Source organism: Marmota marmota, unplaced genomic scaffold (genome assembly GCF_001458135.2).
Source record: "Marmota marmota marmota unplaced genomic scaffold, marMar, whole genome shotgun sequence".
NCBI classification, from domain to species: domain Eukaryota; kingdom Metazoa; phylum Chordata; class Mammalia; order Rodentia; family Sciuridae; genus Marmota; species Marmota marmota.
The window spans coordinates 3,524,550-3,546,799 of NW_026000164.1; the positions used below are offsets into that span (position 1 = coordinate 3,524,550).

General features: G+C 60.3%; 1 protein-coding gene across 1 annotated transcript in view; it reads right to left on the minus strand.

Annotated features, from left to right (window-relative positions):
* Positions 1 to 519: 519 nt before the first annotated feature.
* LOC107149076 (SCO-spondin) overlaps positions 520 to 22,250 on the minus strand; it is a 51,476-nt gene continuing 29,745 nt past the window's right edge. The window contains exons 59-103 of the mRNA XM_048786947.1: positions 21,672 to 21,924; positions 20,358 to 20,404; positions 20,073 to 20,243; positions 19,627 to 19,758; positions 19,273 to 19,418; positions 18,265 to 18,359; positions 17,539 to 17,591; positions 17,161 to 17,367; positions 16,844 to 17,014; positions 16,651 to 16,730; positions 15,424 to 15,593; positions 14,893 to 14,939; positions 14,622 to 14,804; positions 14,342 to 14,512; positions 13,929 to 14,129; positions 13,586 to 13,682; positions 13,304 to 13,503; positions 12,851 to 13,017; positions 11,604 to 11,764; positions 11,200 to 11,420; positions 10,883 to 10,924; positions 10,599 to 10,754; positions 9,927 to 10,139; positions 9,552 to 9,719; positions 8,602 to 8,733; positions 8,278 to 8,524; positions 7,873 to 8,025; positions 7,754 to 7,800; positions 7,153 to 7,491; positions 6,642 to 6,809; positions 5,996 to 6,126; positions 5,640 to 5,764; positions 5,316 to 5,362; positions 4,801 to 5,079; positions 4,356 to 4,514; positions 4,079 to 4,195; positions 3,517 to 3,655; positions 3,205 to 3,407; positions 2,934 to 3,061; positions 2,693 to 2,835; positions 2,540 to 2,586; positions 1,664 to 1,881; positions 1,256 to 1,351; positions 1,048 to 1,108; positions 520 to 731 (exon numbers count right to left, since the gene is read on the minus strand). Coding sequence (XP_048642904.1) covers positions 520 to 731; positions 1,048 to 1,108; positions 1,256 to 1,351; positions 1,664 to 1,881; positions 2,540 to 2,586; positions 2,693 to 2,835; positions 2,934 to 3,061; positions 3,205 to 3,407; positions 3,517 to 3,655; positions 4,079 to 4,195; positions 4,356 to 4,514; positions 4,801 to 5,079; positions 5,316 to 5,362; positions 5,640 to 5,764; positions 5,996 to 6,126; positions 6,642 to 6,809; positions 7,153 to 7,491; positions 7,754 to 7,800; positions 7,873 to 8,025; positions 8,278 to 8,524; positions 8,602 to 8,733; positions 9,552 to 9,719; positions 9,927 to 10,139; positions 10,599 to 10,754; positions 10,883 to 10,924; positions 11,200 to 11,420; positions 11,604 to 11,764; positions 12,851 to 13,017; positions 13,304 to 13,503; positions 13,586 to 13,682; positions 13,929 to 14,129; positions 14,342 to 14,512; positions 14,622 to 14,804; positions 14,893 to 14,939; positions 15,424 to 15,593; positions 16,651 to 16,730; positions 16,844 to 17,014; positions 17,161 to 17,367; positions 17,539 to 17,591; positions 18,265 to 18,359; positions 19,273 to 19,418; positions 19,627 to 19,758; positions 20,073 to 20,243; positions 20,358 to 20,404; positions 21,672 to 21,924 — 6,743 coding nt within the window. The remainder of the gene's footprint in view (positions 732 to 1,047; positions 1,109 to 1,255; positions 1,352 to 1,663; positions 1,882 to 2,539; positions 2,587 to 2,692; positions 2,836 to 2,933; positions 3,062 to 3,204; positions 3,408 to 3,516; positions 3,656 to 4,078; positions 4,196 to 4,355; positions 4,515 to 4,800; positions 5,080 to 5,315; positions 5,363 to 5,639; positions 5,765 to 5,995; positions 6,127 to 6,641; positions 6,810 to 7,152; positions 7,492 to 7,753; positions 7,801 to 7,872; positions 8,026 to 8,277; positions 8,525 to 8,601; positions 8,734 to 9,551; positions 9,720 to 9,926; positions 10,140 to 10,598; positions 10,755 to 10,882; positions 10,925 to 11,199; positions 11,421 to 11,603; positions 11,765 to 12,850; positions 13,018 to 13,303; positions 13,504 to 13,585; positions 13,683 to 13,928; positions 14,130 to 14,341; positions 14,513 to 14,621; positions 14,805 to 14,892; positions 14,940 to 15,423; positions 15,594 to 16,650; positions 16,731 to 16,843; positions 17,015 to 17,160; positions 17,368 to 17,538; positions 17,592 to 18,264; positions 18,360 to 19,272; positions 19,419 to 19,626; positions 19,759 to 20,072; positions 20,244 to 20,357; positions 20,405 to 21,671; positions 21,925 to 22,250) is intronic.

Here is a 22,250-nt window from a genome sequence, read left to right on the forward strand (position 1 = left end):
GCCCCCCCCCCCCCGCAAGGGGCTTAGGGTCTGGTTGGATAGATGGGCTGATAATATTGAAACCCTAATTAAACCCTAACTGCAATTCTGATCCAGTATAAAGTGAGCTCTCTTTCCAGAACAGGCCCCTTCTTGCCCTTCAACGCTATAGTGATCTTTTTACAAGTAAACTAGTTATAATTCTGTGTGTGTGTGTGTGTGGGGGGGGTATTCGGGCTCAAACCCAGGGCCTTGCACATGCTAGACAAGTGCACTACCACTGAGCCACATCCCCAGCCTTATTCTTCTCCTTTGAGACAGGTAATACATTCACATAATACCATGTTACAAAACTACAAAGATTATTTGATTATATCTCCCAATTACTTTCTTCACTACATTTTTAAAATTCCAAAAGAGATTTGGGAAAGCATCTCTAGGAGGTGCAGAAGTGGTTGACGGCTGAGGGGCCGCATCTTTGGGGACCAGGTTGGAAAGCACCTTTGTCGTTCAGGTGGTCAGAGGCATGAGGAAATGGTCTCAGGGCAGAAGTCCTGGTGACAGGACCCCAGGGGCACCATCTGACCTGAACTCCGGGCCTGTAGGCACCCTCTGGCTCACCTCAGGCATGACGTTGGTGCTAGATGGGCAGTGCCCACTGCAGTAGCTCACTTCTACCTGGTCCAGATGGCAGGGGCCCTTGGTGAGGTTACGAAGCTCAGTGAGATGCCGGCAGGAGGCTGACTGTGCCTCTGTGTGTGGAAGGGTCACGTAAAAGTGGCAGAAGGTGGAAGCAGGGCAGAGGGGGAGGCTAGGACTAAGGGGATCCTGGGAAGGGGGTGTGTGGGGGACAGGGCCTGGGACTCTGTGGGGTGGGGGTGGCCAGCTGCTGTGATGCAGCCCTATAGAACTTCATCCTCTCATCCCTATATCAGCAGCCTGGGCAAGGTGGGCACACACCAGGCTAAAAAGTTGGGGTGTAGGGGCAGTTGGGGAGAAAGGAGATGCAGAAGTGGTTGAGGGCTAAGGGGCTGCATCTTTGGGGACCGATACCCAGGTCCTACGTACCAAGGGTCTCCCTGCGGCAAGTGGGACAGCAGCTCCCTGGCTCCTGCACAGTCACCTCGTCCTGCAGAGTGGCCCTTGCGTGAGTCAGAAGGATGGCCCCATCACCCACACCCCACACAGCCTATGTAGAACCCTAAGATCAGTCATAGATGAGGACCCCTGAAGAGCCTAGGAGCCACCTGGAAGCGTTGCAGAGCCCAGGGGGTACCTGAGCACAGTTGAGGAGGGGGCAGTGCTGGGTGCAGACGCTCCTCCCGCGGAGGCATCGGCAGCTCTCACAGTCCTCCTGCCATTCAGATCCAAGCTGGGAGTGGGGGGTGGGGAAAAGTCACCTCTTGGTCTCTCCCAGTTTTCCATGGTAACATCCTGGGCCTGAACTCAGCCTGGGAGCACCCAGCCAGGACAGTGGTCTAGGACTGGAGTCGGGTGATGAGTCTCAGGTAAGTGACAAGCCCTAGGGGCCAGAGCAGGGGTCCCACCCAGGGCTAGATTCTGTCCCTTGAGATGGCCAAGCCTGGCTCCACTGCTGTAGGTCCTGGGAGTAAGGGCAGCCAGGGAAGTTACAGATACTCAGCAGGTGGGGCGGTCTGGGGTCAGGCAGGGGGACACGTCTTACCAGGTGGAGATGCCCGTGGTGCCAGCATTCACACTGGTCTGCGGGGACGCAGGGGCCCGCCTGGCTACGGAAGTACCCTTCCTGGCATATGCATCCCGGGGTCTGGACAGCACTGCAGTTGCCCTGAGCTGCTGTGGTGTTTGTCTCCTGGCATGTCCACTCACAGGGACCCAGCTCTTCAGGACCCACGTGCTGCCACATTTCCCCAGGGGGGCACTCTGTAGAGAAGACCATCCACCCACTCTCTGGTCAGCCCTGGGCCCAGCCTCAATCCCCTGCCCTGCTGGGCAGCCCTCAGACCCCTCTTCTTCCTAAGTGCTTCTCCTCAGCTCTAGCCACCTGCACCCACCCACCCACCCAAATAGCTGGGCCCAGGCCAGTTCTCACCCCCTGGCCATCCTGCCACCCTGACCTCTGTGTTCTGGCACCAAGTTCACCTGCTGTGACACTGCCTGCTTGTCAGTGCCCCAGGCGTGATCTCCTGTCTCTACCTGTTCTGGTGGTGGCCCCCTCTTGCCAGCCAGGCTGGGAGTGCCTGGGGCTGGCCGTGTCTTCCTCTGAATCCATCGAGATCTGTGGATTGTTTTGCTTACCGCTCTGGGCCTCAATGTCCTCAACAGCAGGACAGAACCTTCCACAGAGAACCTGGCCTCACCAGTGGCCCTGGCTCAGTGTGCACATGTTCTTGGTGAACACCCTACAGGTGGGGCGGTGTGACAGTGCCTAGGAGTCCTGGGCAGGGACTGCTGGGCCTCAGGGCAGGGAGGGGGCAGTGTGGACAGAGAGGGAAGGGGCTTCCTGAGGAGCTAGCTTAGCTTCACCCCTGCTCAGGCCGGCCAGCCTTGGCGTTGAGGGGCATGGACAGCCACATCTCACCCTGACAGTCGATGAGGGAGCAGCTGAAGGCTCCATCTTGGCAGGTACTGGGAGGACAGAAGCACAGCTCAGAGCCTTTTGCACAATCCTCCCCTCCGCCCTCTCAGCAACCCCGTCCTCACCCGGCTCCCCACTCCAAGTCTCTGGGCTCACCAGCGGGTGCAGTTTCTGGTGAGCACAGCCCCCGGAGGCAGCTCCCGAGCCTGCTCTTCAAGAGTCAGGGTGAGGCCCCAGGGCAGCAAGAGCTGAGTGCAGGGACAGGCAGCAGGGGGCACGCACGTGCCATTGTGCAGCAGCTGAGGAGGGCAGGCTTGCTTGAATGTGGACACTGCCTCTTACCTCCCAACCTGCCCGCTTCCCCAGGCAGGAGTCAGGACCCAGCAGCCGTACCCACCTGTCCCCTGGGGCAGCCACAGCCCGGTTGGCAGGGTTCCTGCGTACAGATGGTGCCAGGCTGCAGGTGTGAGCAGAGGCTTGGGCATGATGCAGCACAGGCACTGAACACCTGGCCTGAGGGGCACTCTGTGGGGAAGTGGGAGTGTCCCAGGATGAGGCTGATGGGACTTCCCAACCTCCGCCTCCACTCAGGTAGGTCAGGGCCCGGATCCAGCAGTGATGGAGGGACGGAGGGAGGGATGGCAGGCCCCTGGGCCCAGGGTGCTCACCAGGGCAGGGCTGCAGGTTACAATCTTGCTGTTGTTTCATGTCTTGGGCCTGGCATAGTGCCCCCTGAGGATGTTCCTTGCAGCTCCGATGACGGTCCATGGTGCCCCCACCACAGGCAACTGAGCACTTGCTCCAGGCTGACCAAGGGCCCAAGGTTGGACACTCAAGGTGTGGGCACACTAAAGACCCATTGATGCAGGTGCTATAGACAAGGGACAAAGCAGGGGGAACAAAACCTCACTCCTCTGCAGGGTCCACAGCCCTGACCTGCCCCACATCTCCTACGCCAGGGCATCACTATGGCAGCTCACCAGTTGTGGCAGTCCAGTTGCACCACCTGGGCTGGGGCCAGCTCCCAAGAGGCATTGGCACTGGGAAGGCCACAGCGGCAAGAGGAGATGGGCACACAGTGCCCATCCTGCACCAGCTGGCCAGGAGGACAGCGGCAGCCTAAAGGTAGAAGTGGGGAGGACAAAGAAGATTTGGTGTTCAGGCAAGGCTTACATGGTGGGTCCCTCCAGCAGCCACACCTGGTGCAAATGTGGGTCTGCACAATCTCTCCCACTGCTGCACAGGAGACACTACTCTAGCCTGCCCTGTGTACGTGATCACCATCCTGTCACCCTTATAGCACCTGTGAGCCTCCTCATAAAAGCAGGGCTTGATAAAGCCTTTGTGCAGGACTCAGAGCTGGTTACTACAAGTAAGGACCCACTTTTGTACTCTATGATGACCTGGCAGTCTGATCTTACCCCCCACCCCACAGCCCACTCGATCCTCGACCCAGGTCTCACACTTTCTGGAAGCAGGAGGTAGTGAAAGGGAACCAGGCATCCCCAGAATTCCCAAGCCAGGCTGAGCACAGCTGGCTACCTGGACTGCAGGGTCCCTGCAGACATTGCACACGCTCCCAGAGGTCCATGCAGCTTCGAGGGCATTGATTGGCACATTCAAGGGTGGGCACAGTGTCCTTAGCCTCACAGCTTTTTCCTGGGGCCCAAAAGGTAGGAATCTGTGTTGGGGACACTCTTGGCATCCAGGGCAGTGGCCCCACTTGTCCTGTCCAACTCCAGGACAGAGGCACCAACCCTGTGCAGTGCTATTTCTGAATGCAGTCCTGGCAACCCTTTGGATGCTGAGATGGCATTACCTGGGCAGGGCCCCATATTGCAGCTCTGGGTCTGAGCCCATGGCCCACGGCAGGCTCCTCCAGGGAGGCCCCCTGCCTCTCTCCAGCGCATTTGGAAGCCTCCACTGCAGGGCACCTGGCAGGGGCTCCAGGGTCCCCAAGGGTTCCACTGGCATGAGTCTGGGAAAGAAACTGTAGGTCAGTGTATTGACCCCACCTCCTTCCCTGCCTTAGACTGTGGACTTGACCTCTGCAAACATGTCCTGAAGCCCTGCCAGGCTCCCTTTTTCCAGCTGCTGCTTAGACCTTACCCCAGCGTCGAATCCAGCAGGCCCCAGAGGCAAGCAGGAGGGCTAGCAGGTTGGCTCACTCCTGTCCACTAGAATGAACTTGTGGCCCAGCTTCCCACCCCCTTATGCCATTCCAGGCCTGTTCCTTCCTGTTGGCCTCTGCCCCTTCTCACTACCTTGACAGGCTTCGGGGTCAGGGCAGAGGCGTTGCTGGTTAAGGGGTGCAGTGCAGAGCTGAGGGTCCCCAGCCCAGGGCCTCCCTGTCTCAGGGTCCAGACACAGGCGGTGGCGGTGCTGCTCCGAAACCAGCAGGGATGTCGAGGGTGGCCAGAGGCCTGTTGTGTTCGGAGGCCAGTGCTCCTCCAGGGTAGTCCTGGACGTACGGGTCAGGGCACTTCGGGGCAGGCAGGGCCCACAGGGTGACCATTCAGACCAGCTGCTCAGAGGCAGGAGCCCTGGAAGGGCAGGATGTTTGTGCACTTCCCAGGGACCCCTTAACCCAGAGACCCCAGTGGGCAGGGAGGGTGCTCAGGGTTATGATTAGGAAGAACAGGAAATAGGAAAGACTGAAGGAGGTTAGGGGCAGGGAAGGGTCCCCTTTATCTGGGATTATCCCAGTTTTAGCACTGAAAGTTCCTGGAAACCCCACCCTGGGCAAATGGGGACAGTTGTCTCCCCAGGCCGGGGTTACCTTCACAGCCCCAGCTGGTGCAGCGCAGTTCTCCGTGCCAGCATTCACTGTGGGAAGGCGACATCAGAGTGGGCTCTGGCAGGCAGGACCCAGCCCAGAGCTGTGTGTGTTGGAGGGTTCCTTTGGGGATAGCCTGAGCTCTGGGTGTATTTGGGGCAAGATGAGGGAGCTGTAAAGTCTGGAACCTTAGGGCCACCTGCCCGCAGGCTGGGTTAGACCTGAGGGCTTAGCTTGGCCTTCTTTGCTAGGCCAGGCTGCCTCTTGGGGGGACCCTGCTCTACTCCCTGGCCTTAGCCTTCTGCCTCTCATCACCCCATCACTCACCATTCCTTACACCCCAGCTGCAGGTGGTCCCCAGGGGCCAGTGTCACCTCAGCTCCCTCTTCTGAGATGTGCCAGCAGTTACATTGCTCGGGGGGAATGCAGGCCCCAGCCTGCTCCAGCAGCCCCTGTGTGGAAGGAGAGACATGACAGGGCTATGTGGTGATCACTGTGTCACCCGAATGCCCAGCACCATGCTGACCGGCAGCAGGTGCCCATGCGGTCACTAAGTGAATGAATGTGGGAATGAACACAGCTGGGAAGAGGTTTTGAGGGTTTGGAAGAGGTGGGGGTCCCCCAGGGCATCACAAAGAGAGGACACTCTTCTTCTTGGGGTGTCCCCAGCTCCCAGCCCTCACCTTGGGGCAGTAGCAGCCAGGCTGGCAAGGTGGTAGGTCCTGGCAGAGCTGTCGGCTCAGGTGTGTGGCACAGAGCCCGGTGCAGGGGGAGCCACAGGCCTGGAACTCAAAGGGAGGTGTGCAGCTGTCCTCTGGGGGGAGGCAGGCTGTTGGGGCAGCAGCCCAGAGACACCCTCTCCCACACCCCAGCACATACTGCGTGATCCCAGGGAGGCTCCTGGGGTCACCTGGTGAGAGTATAAGACTGCCCCTGCTGTGTCCCCCATCTGGAACCTGCTGGGCTCCTGTGTCCCCCCAGGGGAGGATCAGTATGGTCTGGACCTCAGGGAGCCAGGTAATGGTACAGAGGAGGGAGCTGAGGGTTGGGCCTGGTGGGTGCTCCAGGGACTGGCAGGGACAAGATGGAGGGCAGCTTCAATGGGAGCCGAGAGACACATTGTCACTGGGACAGCTACATGGGACAAAGCCACATGAGACCAGTAGCTATGGAGTGGGAAAATCTTGGTGTGTGCCTGTGGGGCAAGAGTAGCTGGCAGGGACAGTAAACAGGCACCGGGGCAGGGGTCAGTGCAGGCATAGAAAACTGTCCTGGGGTCTAGGGGGCCCAGGGTTTGTGATAGGAGCCACTGCTGCTCCTGGGCCTCACCTGAGCAGTTGCCAGTCGGGCATGGCCGGAAGTGGCCATCCAGGCGGGTGCAGGGGGGGCCCTCTGCCATGCGGCCAGGTGCTGGGCCCTGGTGCCGGTAGCGCTGCTGCACCAGCACCTGGCATGAGCAGCGCGTCCAGCTGCTCCAACCACTCCACAGGCATTCCTCTAGGGACAGGGGGTGCCGGGGGGACATCAGCAGGCACCTCTCTGGCTCCCCCAGCCCCTGCCCTGGATCCTCCCCTCTCGCCCTCCCCTGGCTGGGACCCTGCAGAGGACACGGGCAAGAGGGAACCAAGGGTTACAAAGGTCCCACTGGGTGGACTCTGTCTCCCTGGGGAGGAGTTCAGGTAGCAAAGGGCTTGAAGGGAAGAGGAAAGAAACCAGCCAAATGTTGGGGGGATGGATATAGGTATATATTGGGGGTGCTGGGGGCGGGGACAACACGTTATTCCCTGAATTTCCCCAGGTGGGAGCAGCGGACAGGGCTCCACTTCCTCGCCATACTCACCCAGGCAGGGCCCCGCGTAGCAGGCCTGGGTGTCCAGGTGTGGGAAAGTGCCGTTGCATGTGGGCTCTGCCTCCACCGGCAGGCAGGGGCAGGACCCAGAGCGGGAGGCCAGGCCTGAGCCACAGCTGCGCGAACAGGGGCCCCATGGGCCCCAGGAGCAGGCCTCCAGCAGCGGCTGGCATGGCTGCTGCCCACAGGGCTGGGTCTGGGTGTCAGGGCCCTGGCAGAGCAGCTCCCTGTGGTGAGGGTCCGGCACCATGCATGCCCGGGTGCGCACCTGGTTTCCACCTCCACAAGAGACAGGGCAGTCGGACCACAGGGACCACAGCGTCCAGCTCCCTGTCAGTGTGGGAGGGCATAGGTAGTTAGAGGAGTGAGGTGGGCAGCAAAGATCAGAGGGTGGGAGGGACCATCATGACCAGGGCAGCAGTTGGGTGGCAGGGGTAGGAACACAGGACACAGAGTGGACGGCCTGAGAGACATGAGGCTAGTAGGAAGGGCTGAGGTGGGTGCCACGCAGGGTGAGTGCGTTGTGTGCAGCTGCAGGAACAGGGGAACCATGGTGACCAGGGGCCCCAGCCCCCTGGGATGAACCCCAGACCTGGACACTTGGTGTCTTCACAGATTATGCCCTCCGGAGTACAGGAGCTGAGGAAGGAGTCCATGCTTAGGGTACCGCTCTCCAGGACAGTAGGGTCACCCTTCCTGCCTTGAACTTACCACTGCTGGCACTCTCCCTGTAGCCAGCTGTCCCCCAGGGTGCGGGGACGGCCCTCATGGAGGCACAGGGGTGGGCACGGAGGCTGAGGGCAGGGCTGGCTCTGGGACTTCTCCTCTTGACACTCCGGGGCCCACGAGCCTGATGTGGACGATCTGGCAGGGCCCAGGGTGGAAGAGATGAGCAACAGCTCTGGCCTTCACTTCCCCTTCAGGCCTTGGGGTGATACCCCAGGGAAAACTCCAGGGTGGGCACAAGGGAGGCTAGAGAAAGGCTTGGGTAACCAGGACACAGGTGGACCAGGACATGGGATGAGAACAGGACCCAGGAATGGCATATCAGAGAGGGGACCAGGCCAAGGGAGACCCGAGCAGGACAGGGGACGTCTAGTCTTGGTGGCCCTCTACCGAAAGCGACTCTGCAGTCCTCTTGGCCCACATGAGTGGCTGCAGGGACTCCAGGCTGACCAGCGGCTCCAGGCACAGTGGGCAGGAGGTGGGCACAGCTGAGCTGTGCAGGACAGCTGCCCGGCCTGGCAGGAGCAGTTGTTACAGGCATCTTGGTGCTGGCTCCCTGGGGCCCAGCTGTGGCCCTGGGCATCTGTACACTCACAGTGCCCAACTGGCACACAGCTGCTGTCCTGCTCTAGGGACCCTGTGGGGAGATGGCTCTTGAGGGCTGGTGCTGGCCCCTGGGGCCCTCCTGCCTTCCCACTGAACACTTGGATGTACCCTCAGCACAGCGGCAGCCCCACTGGCAGGCCTGGCCATCCTGACACAGGACTCCCTCCTGCAGGTCTGAGCAGCGGCGAGGACAGCGGTTGGCACAGCTGACCAGCTCCATGCCTGCTGGGCAGCCCTCCTCTGGGTGGAGGGGGAGGCCAAGTGTCAAGAGGACCCTGAGCATCAGGGCTCAGGACCCCTCCCCTTGCCTGTCCAGGACCCCCATATCTCTAGAGGCTAGAGGGCTCATCCTCTCTTTGATGTTGGTGTCCATAGGTGCATGGTGACCTTGGGACAGTGAGCTCCCCTTACCCACTGGGGTGTTCTCAGCACCTAGCTGGGCACGAAGTGTTCATTGAGTGGGACTGAATTTATGCATCTCAGAGCTACCTTGAGGCTCTGTTGGGCTTGTTCCCAGGGGCCTGGCTGTGTGCACTGTGGGCTGGGGGTTTCCTAATGGAGGAGGAAGGGACCAAGTAGCCAAGGCCTGTTGGGGTCGTGAGCTGGGGAGGAGCGATGAAAGGAGCTGAAGTGGGGCGGGCTGGGGGACAGGGCTCAGCTACAGGCTCCGCCACACCCCAGGAGGACCAAGCATGCTTCTACCGGCTCACCCTCAAATCCTCTGAAAATCTTGTCTGAGCTTGGGGGTTCCCCAGGAGAGTGGGGAAAGCTGGGAGTAAGTTCTACCCAGGGTGGGTGGGTGCTCAGGGTGTGTCCTGGTGGCTCATCCTGGGCCACGCTGTGCCCAGGTACACACAGGGAGTTCCTGCCCCGTGCTCAGGTCAAGCTACTCATCTCTGGATCTCTGTTTTCTTAACTGGCCAGTGAGGTAACAGCCTGCCCCCCACTATCCCATGGGTCCTGTGGGTGTTGTGGGGATGGAGTTAGAAGTGGGGGTGGACATGCTTTAGAGACTGAAGCCCAGTAGGGATGAGAAGCGGCTGTCACCACTGCTATACCACAGGGCATGGGATTGCAGAGCCGGGCCTGGTGTTTCTCCCCCACACAGGGGGCACCCCCATTCTTGGGTGGGGGGCTCGAGCAGCTTCGGCTCCTCAGGGATTGGCCCCCACCACAGCTCCGGTCACACCAGGACCAGGGGCTCCAGCGCGACCAGCCCCCAGGCACTGTGTTGGAAAGAGAGCTCCATCAGGGGTTGGCTCAGGCAGGTCCCCACACATTCCATGAGGCTAAGCCTGGGTCGGGCATGGGAGACGGATGTGGCACGTCGGGCAAGCTGGGCACCTCGGAGGAAGCAGGATGCCAGGCCTCTTATGGGCAGGTCTGGGGAGGGGTGTGGGATGGGTGTGCCCTGATCATGTGTGCCACCTCACCTGGGCAAGCACGCAGGCTGCAGAAGCGACGCTCCTGGTAAGCAGTGAGGATGTCGGGGCACCAGTGTCCACCCGGCCCTGGGGGACGGTATGCTCGTAGGCGGCGCTGTTGGCCCACCCCGCAGCTGCGCGAGCACGGTTCCCATGGGCCCCAGGAGGTCCAGGAACAGTTCCCAGGCCCACAGCCAGGGCCGGAGCACACGGGCTGCAACTCTGCAGAACAAAGTGAAGCTGGAGCCAGCAAAGCCTGCCCCGCCTCTCCTCCCTGGCCCCTGCTCAAGTGCGGACTTCCTCCAGTGCAGCCAGCTGTGACCTCATCCGGACCATGGGCTTCTGTTCTGGATCTGGTGCTGATGGTTGTGTGGCTTCAGCAGCTGAGCCTTGATGACTCTTTTCTCATGGGGACAGTAATCCCCCACTCACAGGGCTACTGAGGGACTGGGTGGTCTTGTGGAGAGTGCTCAGCACATACATGAGTGAGCACCGGGCAGACAGCAGGGCTCCTGCAGAGGACCAGTGGTCCTGTTCCAGACACTGATGTGACATGAGACATCAGTGTCAGAAATTGGTGTTGTCTGAGTGGTATCAGATATTGGGGATGGGGGGCTGGACACTGGCTGTGTTAGGAGAGGGGCAGCAGTTAGAGTCCGAGGTTGAGGCTGGACGGCGCACCTGTGCATGAGGGCAGGTTGCAGGGGCGCTCCTGGGAGGGGCGCCCCACAGTGCAGTTGGTCAGGCAGAGGCGGGTCCGACTGCGCCATGCGGGGTGAGTGGGGTCCGTGCAGCTGCGGGAGCAGGGGGACCACGGAGCCCAGGGGCCCCAGCCACCTGTGGGGAGGGAACCTCCTGCTAAGTCAGCCCTGGGCTCGGTCTCTCCAGAAGTCGTGATGGGATGGGAGGAGGCCCTGGCAGGCCCCAGGGAGGCCACATGGGGAGCTGCAGGGAGTCTGAGGTACCTGGAAGGCCCGTCACTGGCTCTGCCGTGGACCCTTCAGCCCCTGTGTCAAAGGAGACCCTGCTCAGAAATGTTTTGGAGCCTGCAGTGTGCCAGGCCCCAGCCCGAGGCGGGTGCTCAGCGCCAGGCCTGCTTCACCTTCCCTCGGGGTGACTGAAGGCCCTGGACACCCAGCCCCGAGCTCACACCCTCGCAGGGCGCCAAGGCCTCTGTTCAGGCCGCTCTTCTGCCTGCTGTTCCTTCCTTTCCAGTGCCCATCAGAACGCTTTTTCTCTCTCAAAACCCTTCTCCTCCAGAAGCCCCCCTTGGCTTCCTTACCAGGGCAGTCCGGGCTGAGGCAGTACTCGAGGTCCTGGCGGGGCCCTTGGCAGCCCTGGCCACCAGTAGCAGGTGCGGGGTGCACACACTGGCGGCTGCGTGTGCGGGTGCCCAGTCCGCCACAGGAGCGGGAGCAGGGGCCCCACGGGTCCCACGGGCTGAAGCTGGGGGCCTCGGGGCAGTCCTCTATGGAGCAAGACAGCTTCCCATGGGCACAGGAGCTGGGGAGAGGCAACCCACGTAAGGGACAGGGCAGGGTGGACTGGGAGAAGTGTGGGTCAGAGTCTTGAAGTCAGCCAGGTGGGGGCAGGGGACAGAGAGGAATTCCCTGGGCTCTCATCCTTCTTTGGCCCCAAGTTTCCCCACACACCCCAGCACAGTCCCGCCCTCGGCATCCCCCTCACCAGTTGCTGCAGCCCATTCGAAACATTTGGCCTGGACTCAGCTCATCTCCGGGCCTGAGGGGCTGACCCTCCTCTCCCAGAGAGGCTGCGTGCACCCCAGCATCAGTGCTGCTGGCTCCCAGCTCCCGAAGCAGCAAGGCTGTCAGCATGCAGGGGCACTCCTGGGTGGGACAGAGGGGACAGCAGTCACCCAGGACAACTGCTCACGGGGCACCTTAAGGGAGCCTTCTTAAGGGAGAAGAAGGAATAGCAGTGTAAGGACCTAGAGGGCTCTGGGTCCCAGGAGGGCACTAGTGGATGCCAGAGGGACAGGGGACCTGGGTCAGGGGCATAAACACACCATGAGAAATACACAGGCCATGGGCTTGGCCTAAGGGATCAGCCACCTTCCTGAGTAGGGTGCTCAGCAGGACACAAGCAGGCCCTGAGGTGACAGGATATGGAGGCAGAGGGAGCCTCAGACAGGAATCAGAGGGATCAGGGTGACTGAGTTTGGGTGCATGACCTTGGTATGTCCCTTCCCCTCTCTGGGCTCAGTGACATCATCTTTAAGTCAATGAGGTGGGACGAGGCAGCTGCACAGGCCCCTTCTGGCCATGGCATCCTGGAACTGACTGTGGGGATGCCACTGAGATTGGGAAAGGAAGCCCCTGGCCCCTGCTGGACTCAGCAGAGGGGCAGAGAGGCATGGGGGGGGGGCAGGGAGAGCAAAGGTGAGGGGTAATTCCCCACCAGGGTGGGCCAGGGAAAGGAGGGGCGTTGAGACCATGTTCCTGTGGTGGAAGACATGGGTGAGGTTGGGCCAGGGGGTGTGGAGGGATGGTGTGGGGGAGCCACAGGGCCCTGGAGGAGGCCCTGCCCTTTGGTGCCAGGAGGGGTGGGTGTTGTAGCTAAAGGGACACACTGCGGCGCCTGAGTGTATGGCATTAGAGCCCTGTGGGTGGCTCTGAGCTGGTGCTAGGGGCTAGGAGAAGTGCTGTGAGGAGCACAAGCCCAGGCACCAGCTGTGGGCCCCAGGTGGTCCCCTTTCCCCAGAATGAGAGACACCCTGGACATTGCACCGGCTCCACCAACTCTGCCCTGATGCTGGCAGCAGAGTCCCTAGCAGCCCTACAGGCTAGTGTACTGCTTAGGGCCAGGTGAGGAAGGGGTCATCTGTCCAGAGGCCACCGAGTCCGCTGGAGTGGTGAGCTGCCAGGGAGGGGCAGGGGAAGGCAGCCGGTGCCCCTGGCCAGCTGAGTTCTGACCTGGACACAGGCCAAGCCGTGCTGGAAGGTACCCTCAGGACAGTGGCATCCCTCCTCACAGCCATCAGAGAAGCAGGCCACCTGCCCTGTGACGTGGGCACAGGAGAAGGGGCATCCTCCATTGGGCAGGCATTCGCGGTACAGACGTCCAGCTGGGCACCCTGCCTCTGGGGCAACACCCCTGTCAGTGCCCAGCTCGGCCCAGTGTTCTTCCTGCTGACCTCTCACCCACACTTCCTGTGGCCTGCTTTCCACCCCCGGGATCCCCATCCCCACAACACCCTTTCCCACAGGCTCCCCACGGCCTCGCTGCCTCCCCTTCACTAATGGCCAGGGAAGAGGCAGGTGGAGTGAGGGGAGGAGGGGTCAAAAGGCGCCCATGAGTCAGGGTCGAGCCATGATGGGACTCAAAGCTCAGTGGGGACATCAGGGCCTAGGCCAGTGGGGGCTCACCTCTGCAGACCTGGGTGTGGCAGGTGCGGCTCTGGCGGGCCAGTCCTGGGCAGGGGGGTCGGGCACAGTGCCGGGAGCGCAGCTGCTCCCCTCCTCCACAGGAAACACTGCAGTCCTCCCAGGGGCCCCAGGGGCCCCACACACCAGCCCCAGGGCAGCTGGGTACCTCCCAGCACTGCAGGATGCCCGCCACACAGGTGCTGGGGACAAGGGAGAGGGCTTCAGGGATGGGCCTCGCCCACTCCCCTGTGGGCATGGCTGCTCGGCTCCACAGCCCCTTACCAGTTGTCACACGGCCCCGTTACCATCTCTCCAGGTTCCAGACTCTCCCAGGAGCTGAGGCCAGAGCCTGCTGACCGGCTCTGATTCTCGGGGATCCCTGAAGGGCGCAGGAGTGAGCATGGGGGTTCCAGACAGCTCAGCGCTCCCCATTGATCCCCACCTCACATCCCTGCCTTCCTGCACCCCACCCCACAGTGCCCATGTCCTTCAGCAAGGAGACAGGACAGCTGAGATGCGGGGCCTTCCCCTTCCCCTCCTGCAGCCTCAGGTTGGCCCCATTGGCAGAGGCCCAGGGGCCAGGCAGGGGATAGTGGGCTGCTGGGTGAGGGGGGGAGGCACTGACCCATGGCTCCCGGCTGGTACTGGCAGCGGCAGTGGACTGGAAGCACACAGAGCCCATCCTGGGAGAGCTGGCCTGGGGGACACCCACAGCTGGGCTGGCAGCCTCCTGGGCCTGGCTGGCACACACTCCCAGAGGACAGGTCTTGGCAGGAGCGGGGACAGGGCTGCCCACAGGGCAGCAGACTCTGGCCACCCCCACAATCTAGGGCAAGAGGGAAGCAGAGAGGGTGGATGCTGAGGGACCATTCTGGGTGACAAGAGTCTCCTGCCACACCTGCCATCTGCTCAGACTGGCCACCTTGGCCAGGACTGTGAGTGGCTTGAGTGCCCTCCCTACCCGAGTGCTGTGTGGGGCACTTGGGGTCAGCGTCTCCCTAGAAAGACGGGCTCTCCCAGCCCCGCTGGAGCCCTCACCTGCGCACTGAGTGGAATTGTCGTGACAGGGGCGGCTGTGCCAGTGGACGCCAGGGCAAGGCCTGCCACCCTCAGAGATGGGGGGCTGGCTGCACTCCCTGCTCCTATGGGATTGTCCTAGACATGCGTCACAGGGAGACCATGGTCCCCATGGGCTCCAGGCTCCATCCACTGTACCAGGAAGAAACAATCGTCACCTCAGGAGGCCCAGGAGGCCCCAGGTTAGGGAAGTTGTAGCCTCCAGGGGTGAGGAGACACAGGTCTTGTGGTGGCACCACACCTGGGCACGTGGTGGAGCTGGGACAGGTCTCCCTCTGATGCTGGGCTCCCATCTCTCCAGGGCACAGGGCACCCCCATGCTGAGGAGCAGGGCAGGCACAGGCCCTAGAGCGGGTCCTTGTTTGGCCTCTGCAGGGCTGGAAGCATGCCGTCCACTCTGACCACGGGCACCAGCCTCCAGGCACTGAGAGGAGAATGGCAGGCACTGGGTGTAGTTGATGCCTTCCCCAGCCCTCAGGCCACCATCACCTCCCTCCAAACTGGGCACATACCTGGGCAGGGCAGTTCTGAGCAGTTGAGCCTCCCCTCCAGGCAGGTGCTGGGCAGGGAAGCAGGCACAGGGTGGGGAGAGGCAGCAGCTCAGTGCCGCCCCAGGCCCCACATGCAGCCTCCTGGGCATCCTCCCCCTGTCCTCCTCCCCCTATTCCCACTCTCCAGTATCCCAAGAGCCTTCTCCCTGTGCCACTCAGATGGCCACCCAGGGGTGTCACAGCTGGTATGTTCTACTAGGGAATGGCTGCTGGTTACAGGTTATGGGCTGCAGGTGAGGCTGGACAGCAGGAGTAAATGACCAGCCCCCTCCTCCCTGGGGGCGTATACCCAGCCCTCAGCACACACATGGAACTGGCTGCCTCAGTTTCCCCACCTATCAGATAGGAGTTATGGTGCCCACATTTTCTCAGGGACAGTGGGGCCTAAGGCGCCCACTGGCTGAGATTCTGGAGCTCAGGTGCTCAGACGCCAGGTGGGGCCACTCCTGCCGACATCCCTGCCTCCTTGCCACAGGGGTGCAGCCTGCTCACCAGTGGTTGCAGCCGTCGGGCCTTGCCAGCTGAGCGCCTGGACGGTGCCGCTCCCCAGTCAGCAAGTCCAGGCAGCTACAGTGACCAGGATGCACACAAATGGTCCCATCAGCACTCAGCACCTGGCCTGGGGGACAGTAGCAGCCAGGCTGGCAGTGCCACACACAGTGCTGGAGGGACAGCAAGGGAGGATTCTGGTCAGCAGAAAATAAGGCCTGAGGGGTGGGGGGACTCAGTGGAAGGACCCTAGGAAGGAGGCTGGAGGGAGAGGATGAGGAGGGGAGGAGAGAGGTGTGACCGTAGTGGCGAGGCCTCCTGTTTCTAACCGTTCGTGCCTTGGAGCTCTGTTAAGAAAGGCCGGAAGGGGAATGGGCAGAAAGGCCACGTGGAGAACCTGGCGGCTCCCCAGGGAATGGACCTGGAACCTGGCGTCCTACCAGTGACAAACCCCAATGTCTTGGGATGGTGGGTTCAGCCGGTGACCTGGACCAGTGACCTGGGAACTGAAGCACAACCAGACCTCCCTAGAACTTCAGGAGCAGGGACCCTAGAAACCTGGCTGAGCCAGGGAGGCTTCTGGGAGAGAGCCGTGTCCTCTGGGGACACTGTAGCCAGGCCTGCCTGCTGCAGCAACAATGTTCTGTCCAAGTCCTCTTGCACTCCCCGTCCCTCACCACATCTGGAACCTTCCCTGACCTCCTTCACACAGCTCCCCACGTCAGGGCCTCAAAGACCATCTTAGTCTTCAGGGTGCTTATCACGGTGTCCAATCTCGAGCTGCATCTGTCTTCCTACCCCCAGAATGTATGATCATGGGGTCAGGGCCCCGCTGTGTTGGCCTCCTTCGGTGTCCATGGTGACTGGTAGGTGCTCAGTAAGTATTCACTCACATGCACAAACACAAGAGATGAGGTTTGCCCACCAAAACGCTTGTGGCATCTAAGAAGATACACCCGGGTGATTTCCCCTCCCTATATGTTTGTGACACAAGTTTTAATTTGCTGCACTGAAGCCAAGGGCTTCTGGGTACAGCTGTCACTCTCTGGAACAAGGGTAGCCAGCCTGGTGTGCTGATTGGCAAGTGAAGGACCTCACCCGTCTCCGTCAGAGCTGGCCACATAGCACCAAGTCAGAAGAGGCCACGAGCCCAAGGCAACATTCAGCCTCTCCCCAAGGTGACCCTGGGGTCAGAGGTCAGCTGGGAGTGTCAAGGGAGCGCAGACTCACCACGAGGTCATCACAGGAGCGGGGGCAGGGAGGGCCACAAGGGCTGTACTGGGCCCCCTCAATGGCAGTGCAGTCAGTCACTAGGAGGGAGACAGAGTGGCCTGAGAGCAGGTGGGGGCCTCCTGTCCCACTCCCAGGGCTGCTTCCTCCAGCTTCTCTTCTGCTCCCCGGTACCCCCCTCCCTGGCAGGTACCTGGGCACGGCTGAGCCTGGCAGGCTGCTCCCTGGGCCTGAGGCCCCTCACAGAAGTCCCCCAGCCCTTGAGGTGGTGGTTGGTCACAGGCTCGGGTCCGGCTGCGCAGGCCGCCCCCACAGCTCCGACTACAGCTGGACCAGGGCCCCCAAGGCCCCCAGCCTCCTGCCCCTGGGGGACATCAGAGGAAGGAATCGGGAAGGGCTTGGCGGAGAACCAGGGCAGTTGGAGCACGGTGGTGGTGGGAGGTGTCCACAAGGACGGGGCATCCTGGGTGGCAGGGGAGGAGTTGGCTACAGCACCAGGCAGGCACTCACGGTCACACCCTGGCAGGAGGCACGGCTCCTCCTCAGCCTCCGGGCCTGGGCAGAGGGGTGTGGGCGTGGCTGGTGAGGGCCCCAGGGCCAGGGTGGACGGTGCCACGCTAGAGGGCCTGTCACAGAAGCGGTGCCGGTGGCGTCGGGCAGGCCCGCAGGAGGCTGAGCACACACTCCATGGGGTCCAGGGTGACCATGCGGGCTGGCCTTGGGGTGCACAGGATTGGGGAAGGAGAAGGTGAACAGTGCATGCTAGGGGAGCGTAATTACCAGGATGGATGCGTAGCAGCCCCCCATCTCTCCTGAGGGCCCCACAACCCCTGCCGACTCAGCCCAGGCCCTCTGCTGCCGAGGGAAGAGGTGGGGACCCTTTCTCACCCTCCTCACAAGGCCAGGAGGTACAGTTGGTGATGAGCCCAGAGATGCAGGAGCTGCCAGGGGACAGCAGAAGGTCAGGTGGCTTGTGGGCTGCCTGGTGTTCCCCCAAATCCTCTGTTCAAGCCCAGTCCCCAGTACCTATGAATGTGGCCTTACTGGAAGATGGGTCTTTCCAGAGGTAATCACATTAAAGTGGCCCCTAATTCAGTGTGACTCTAGTCCTTATAGAAGAGGAGATTTGGACATAGGCATGCAGAGAGGGAAGAGACACAGGCAGAGGACAGCCATCTGCAAGCTGAGACGAGCCAGCCTGCCAGCAGACGACCAGAGGAGAGCCAGGAACAGCTCGCTCACCACTGCAGAAGGCCAGTGCCCAGACGCCCAGATCTTGGACTTTGGCTTCCAGCTCTGTGAGACCACCAGTGTTGTTCCCTATCCCTCGTGTGTGTGTGTGTGTGTGTGTGTGTGTGTGTGTATGCGTGCATGCAGGTGTGTGCTACTTTGTTACAGTGACCATAGAAACTAACACAGGTGGGAATAGAGAAGACAGGTGGGGTGGGTGGATGGAGGGATTCAGGTCGGTTCGGCCCCACAGGGCTGGATGGCCGTGTGGGTGAGTGCAGTGGGAAGGTGTCTCTGGCCCGTGAAGCCAACATTTCCTGCTGCCGAAGAGGGACAGCTGGGTGCTTAGGTGACAGAAAGCCACTGTGGGGCTGGGGGCCTCACCAGTTCTCACATGGACGAAGCACAGCACTACCCGGGGGATGGAGGCGCCCCCCGTGGGCACAGGGACATTCTTGGGCAGGCACACACACATTGTTCTGGAAAGGAACACCCTCTGTCATCTCCAGTTCCAGCCTGCCCCTCTTCGGTCAAAGCCAGCACCCAATTCCTCAGCTCCCCTCAAATGCCACCCCTGCTCCTTCTGCAAAGAGCTCTCCCCCAGCCCCTCCTGTCGGGCAGATACAGGCCCTCAGGGGCTGCCAGGGATGGCACATGAACCCCTCTCCCAACTTCTGGAAGAAAAAGACTGTTATGGGACCATCATATGCTCTTGAAATCGGCTATGAAAATATAAAATGTGCAATATGTACAACAAAGGTGTAAAAAAAAAATTTTTTTACCAACAAAAACAACAACGAAAAAATAGCATATGTATGGAGTTTGGACAGAAGTGGCTCAGATTTAACAGGAACATTCATCTAGTAGTGCATGATTCAAAGTCCAGCGTGGGAGGTTCATGGGTCTGGCCTGAGAGGCACTCTTCATCGTGCTCACTCTGGAGGGCACTGAGGCATGAGAATACTCTGCCTGAGCTCACAAAGCTACTGGCAGAAGAAACTGATTTGGACTCAGAGCCACACAGAACCTGTCCCTTACCCTAACCCACAGTTTGGCAGTGACTGGGAATCCTTTGTTCAAACCCTCCACACCCAATGGCTTCTCCCAGCTCCCGTTCCCTGCCCTTCCAGACCTATCAACCACTTTACAAATGAGAGAAGAGAGGTCCAGGGAGAGGTGGCCGACACTCACTCAGGGCCACCTGCTGGTTCAGGCCAGAGCTAAGTCATGGACTCAGTGCTCTTTCCTCATCTCTGCAGGATTGATCTCCCTGTCTGCAGTCCCATACCTCTGGCTCTGCCCCTGCCCAGATTTTGACTGTCCCTTGCTTGTTATCCCAGAGTTCCCAGGCCCTGAGGAGGTCCCAGTTGTGACCAGGCAGGGGGTACCCACCAGCAGGTGCATCCCGTGTGGGCAGTAGCAGCCAGGGTGGCAGGTCTGCTTGGTCTCTCTCGGAGCACTGAGTTCTGCACAGGAGGCAGGGCCCTGGGCACAATCCAGCCACAGCTGACCCCTGGGACACACACCAGGGACTGGCCCTGGAGACACAGAAATTGACAGTTCAGCCGGGAGCACTTCATCTTGCCTGGGCTCCCAACCTGGGAGGGGCACTGGGAGGGCTCTCTGTATGGCTGGGTTGTCATGGAGGCTGCACAGGGCCAAGGGATAGGACTGCAGCGGATGGGACTGACAGTGTCCTGAGTTGGTGGGAACAGGAAATGGAGGGTCCCCAGGGCAGCTCCTCACCTGCGCAGGGCTGCAGGTTGCAGGTAGAGAACACCATGAGGACTTGTGGGCCACTGCCTCGGGTGCGATTTCTGTAGCCGCCACCACAGGGCACGGAGCAGGAAGCCCAGGGACCCCACTCCCCACCAGGACCTGGGGGTGGCACCCAGGTCACTGGAGGCCCTGCCTCCCATGCCCAATGCACCTCCTCCTCCCACCCAAGGACACCCCTCCCTTCTCAACCCTGAAGCCACTTCACCAGCAGCTGTCTCTGGTCTCAGGAAGCCTATGCCTCTGGGGAGGGAGGGGGCTGAATCCAGGGAGGGTATCTCCTGGGGACCACCTCTTAATGGCATCCCCAAGGAAATCCCCTGCATCTCTCAGGGGCCCTTGGGGATGGTGCAAGTATTGGCTTCTCTATGGAAGGTTATTTAAGGAGGTCTCAGGATGTAAGTTCCCATTCTCACTTCGACATGGCCGCAGGCTGCAGAATTCAGCCTCCATGTTGGGGCCCTGGCACTCAGCACCCCCAAAGGCAGCGGGGGGTGCAGTGCCTGCCCGGAAGCGCCGTCGTATGCCTACATCACAGCTGCGGCTGCAGAGACTCCACGGGGTCCAAGGACTCCAGCCACAAGCCACTGTCAGGGTGAGGGGGTCGTTTGTGTGAAACCAGGCCAAGCCATATTGCACCTTGACTTCCCCGAGACACTGCCCCCAGTGACCCCTGAGTACCCATCACTGTATGTGGGTACCTGGACAGAGCTCTGAGGTGCACGCCATCTCTCCAGAGATACAGGTGCTGCAGAGAGAGGGGCCAGTGAGACCCAACCTTGCCCATCCTGACCATAATCAGCCACTGCCCTTGGAGCATTGCGCACCTGCCCCAGGAGGAAGCTGGGCCACCAGGTCCCCCATGAGAAGTTCAGATGTGACTCCAGGTTCTCATGCAGTGGTCCCCCCACTCAAATCCAGCCTCAGTGGGCTCTGGGATGCCCCAGGTACTGTGCTGTCCCTTTGTCACGTCATTTCATCAGGAGACACCTTTTTGTACTTTTTATTCCATCTACATTTACTAAATACCATTTGGAAATAGCCTTCAGTAATGTGTGACGTAGGAGCAACTCAGAAAGAGAGTTCTCCTAGGAAGGAGTTCTCCTAGGAAGGAGAACTGCATACTTTTCTCCACTGCTAGTTTTCTCCAATGCATTTTTTTTTTTCCAAATTTGGTACTGGGGATTGTAACCCAAGTGCACTTCACCCAACTGCACTGAGCTATATTCTCAAACGTTTTATATATTTAATTTTGAGACAGGGTTTCACTAAGTTGTTGAGGCTGTCCTCAAACTTGTGATCCTCCTGTCTTGACCTCCCTAGTTGCTGAGATTACAGGTGTGCACCACTGCGCTGGGCTAAAACGCAGGTTTTAAAGTCCATTGTCAACTACTGTCAATCCATTTGTCCAGAAAAAGAGAAAAGGGAGTGGGAAGGAGGAAAAACAAAGGAGGGAATTGAAAGAGGGGGCAGAGGACAGAAGGGGAAAAGGGAGGAGAAAATGAAGGATGGAGAAAATGAAATGAGAAAGGAAAAGCAGTGGGAAGAGAAATGGGTCAGAGCGCCATCTGCTGGCAGAATCTGGTTTAGCTCTGAGTACTGGGCACTTCTACATTCTGAGCAGGTATCCAGTGGATCCCAGGAAGAGAATTACAGTCAGGAAGAGAGACAGGAAGCTTGGAGGTTAGAAGGTCCTCTCCAGTCTCTAGTTCCACCATCATTGCTGTGCCTGTCTGAGAGCCAGTCTTCCCATGTGTCAAATGGGGATGAGCATTCCCTGCAGAGGCAGTGCGTGGCTAGGCAGCATCTCATTCACTAGTCTTCACAGGGCCTGTGCCAGGCACCTATGGCTGGGACATGTTTGGGAATGGAGGCATGATGAGCCCGTGTGTGTGTGTGTGTGTGTGTGTGTGTGTGAATCCATTCCTATCTCCCTGCCTACCTCAGGAGCCCGTACCCACCCCTCCTCTCCACCCCTTCTCCAGCCTGACTGTACCCCCTGCCCGGTGGCCTACCAATTGTTGCAGGAGTCCAGGCGAGCCACTGCTCCTGGTGCATAGAGCTTCCCGTGCAGCTGGCAGGGGCACTGGCTGCGGGGCAGGCAGCTAGCGTTGTGCAGGAAGAGACCAGGTGGGCAGGTGCAGCTGGGGGTGCAGAAGCCTGTGCACTCCACCCCAGAATCCTGTGCCAGGCACAGCTGAGGACACGGACCCCCATCCTGGTGACACTGCTCTGCTGAGCGGAACACCATGTCCTCTGGACACTGGGCTGTACAGGAAGACAGAACAGGTCTGGCAGGGGCAAGAGGGAAGGCCGGGGAAGCCAATGGAGAGAGGAACCCCCAGGCAGTGACTGGCCTGGTAGGCAGGACTGAGCTGATGAAGCCCCTTCCCCCCTGCCCTCACTGGCTTGTTCCAGTGCCTGGAATGTCACCAGTACAGTCACAGCTTTGCTTCACTTTATACAAATATTCTTGAGAGTAGAACATGAAGACAATGGTGTCTGCCAGGAGGAGGACTCAAAGAGCCGGGGAGAGTGAGGAAGGGGGCCGAGGAGTCCAGGGGCTAGCCTTGCTCCCTGCAATCTGCCTGGGA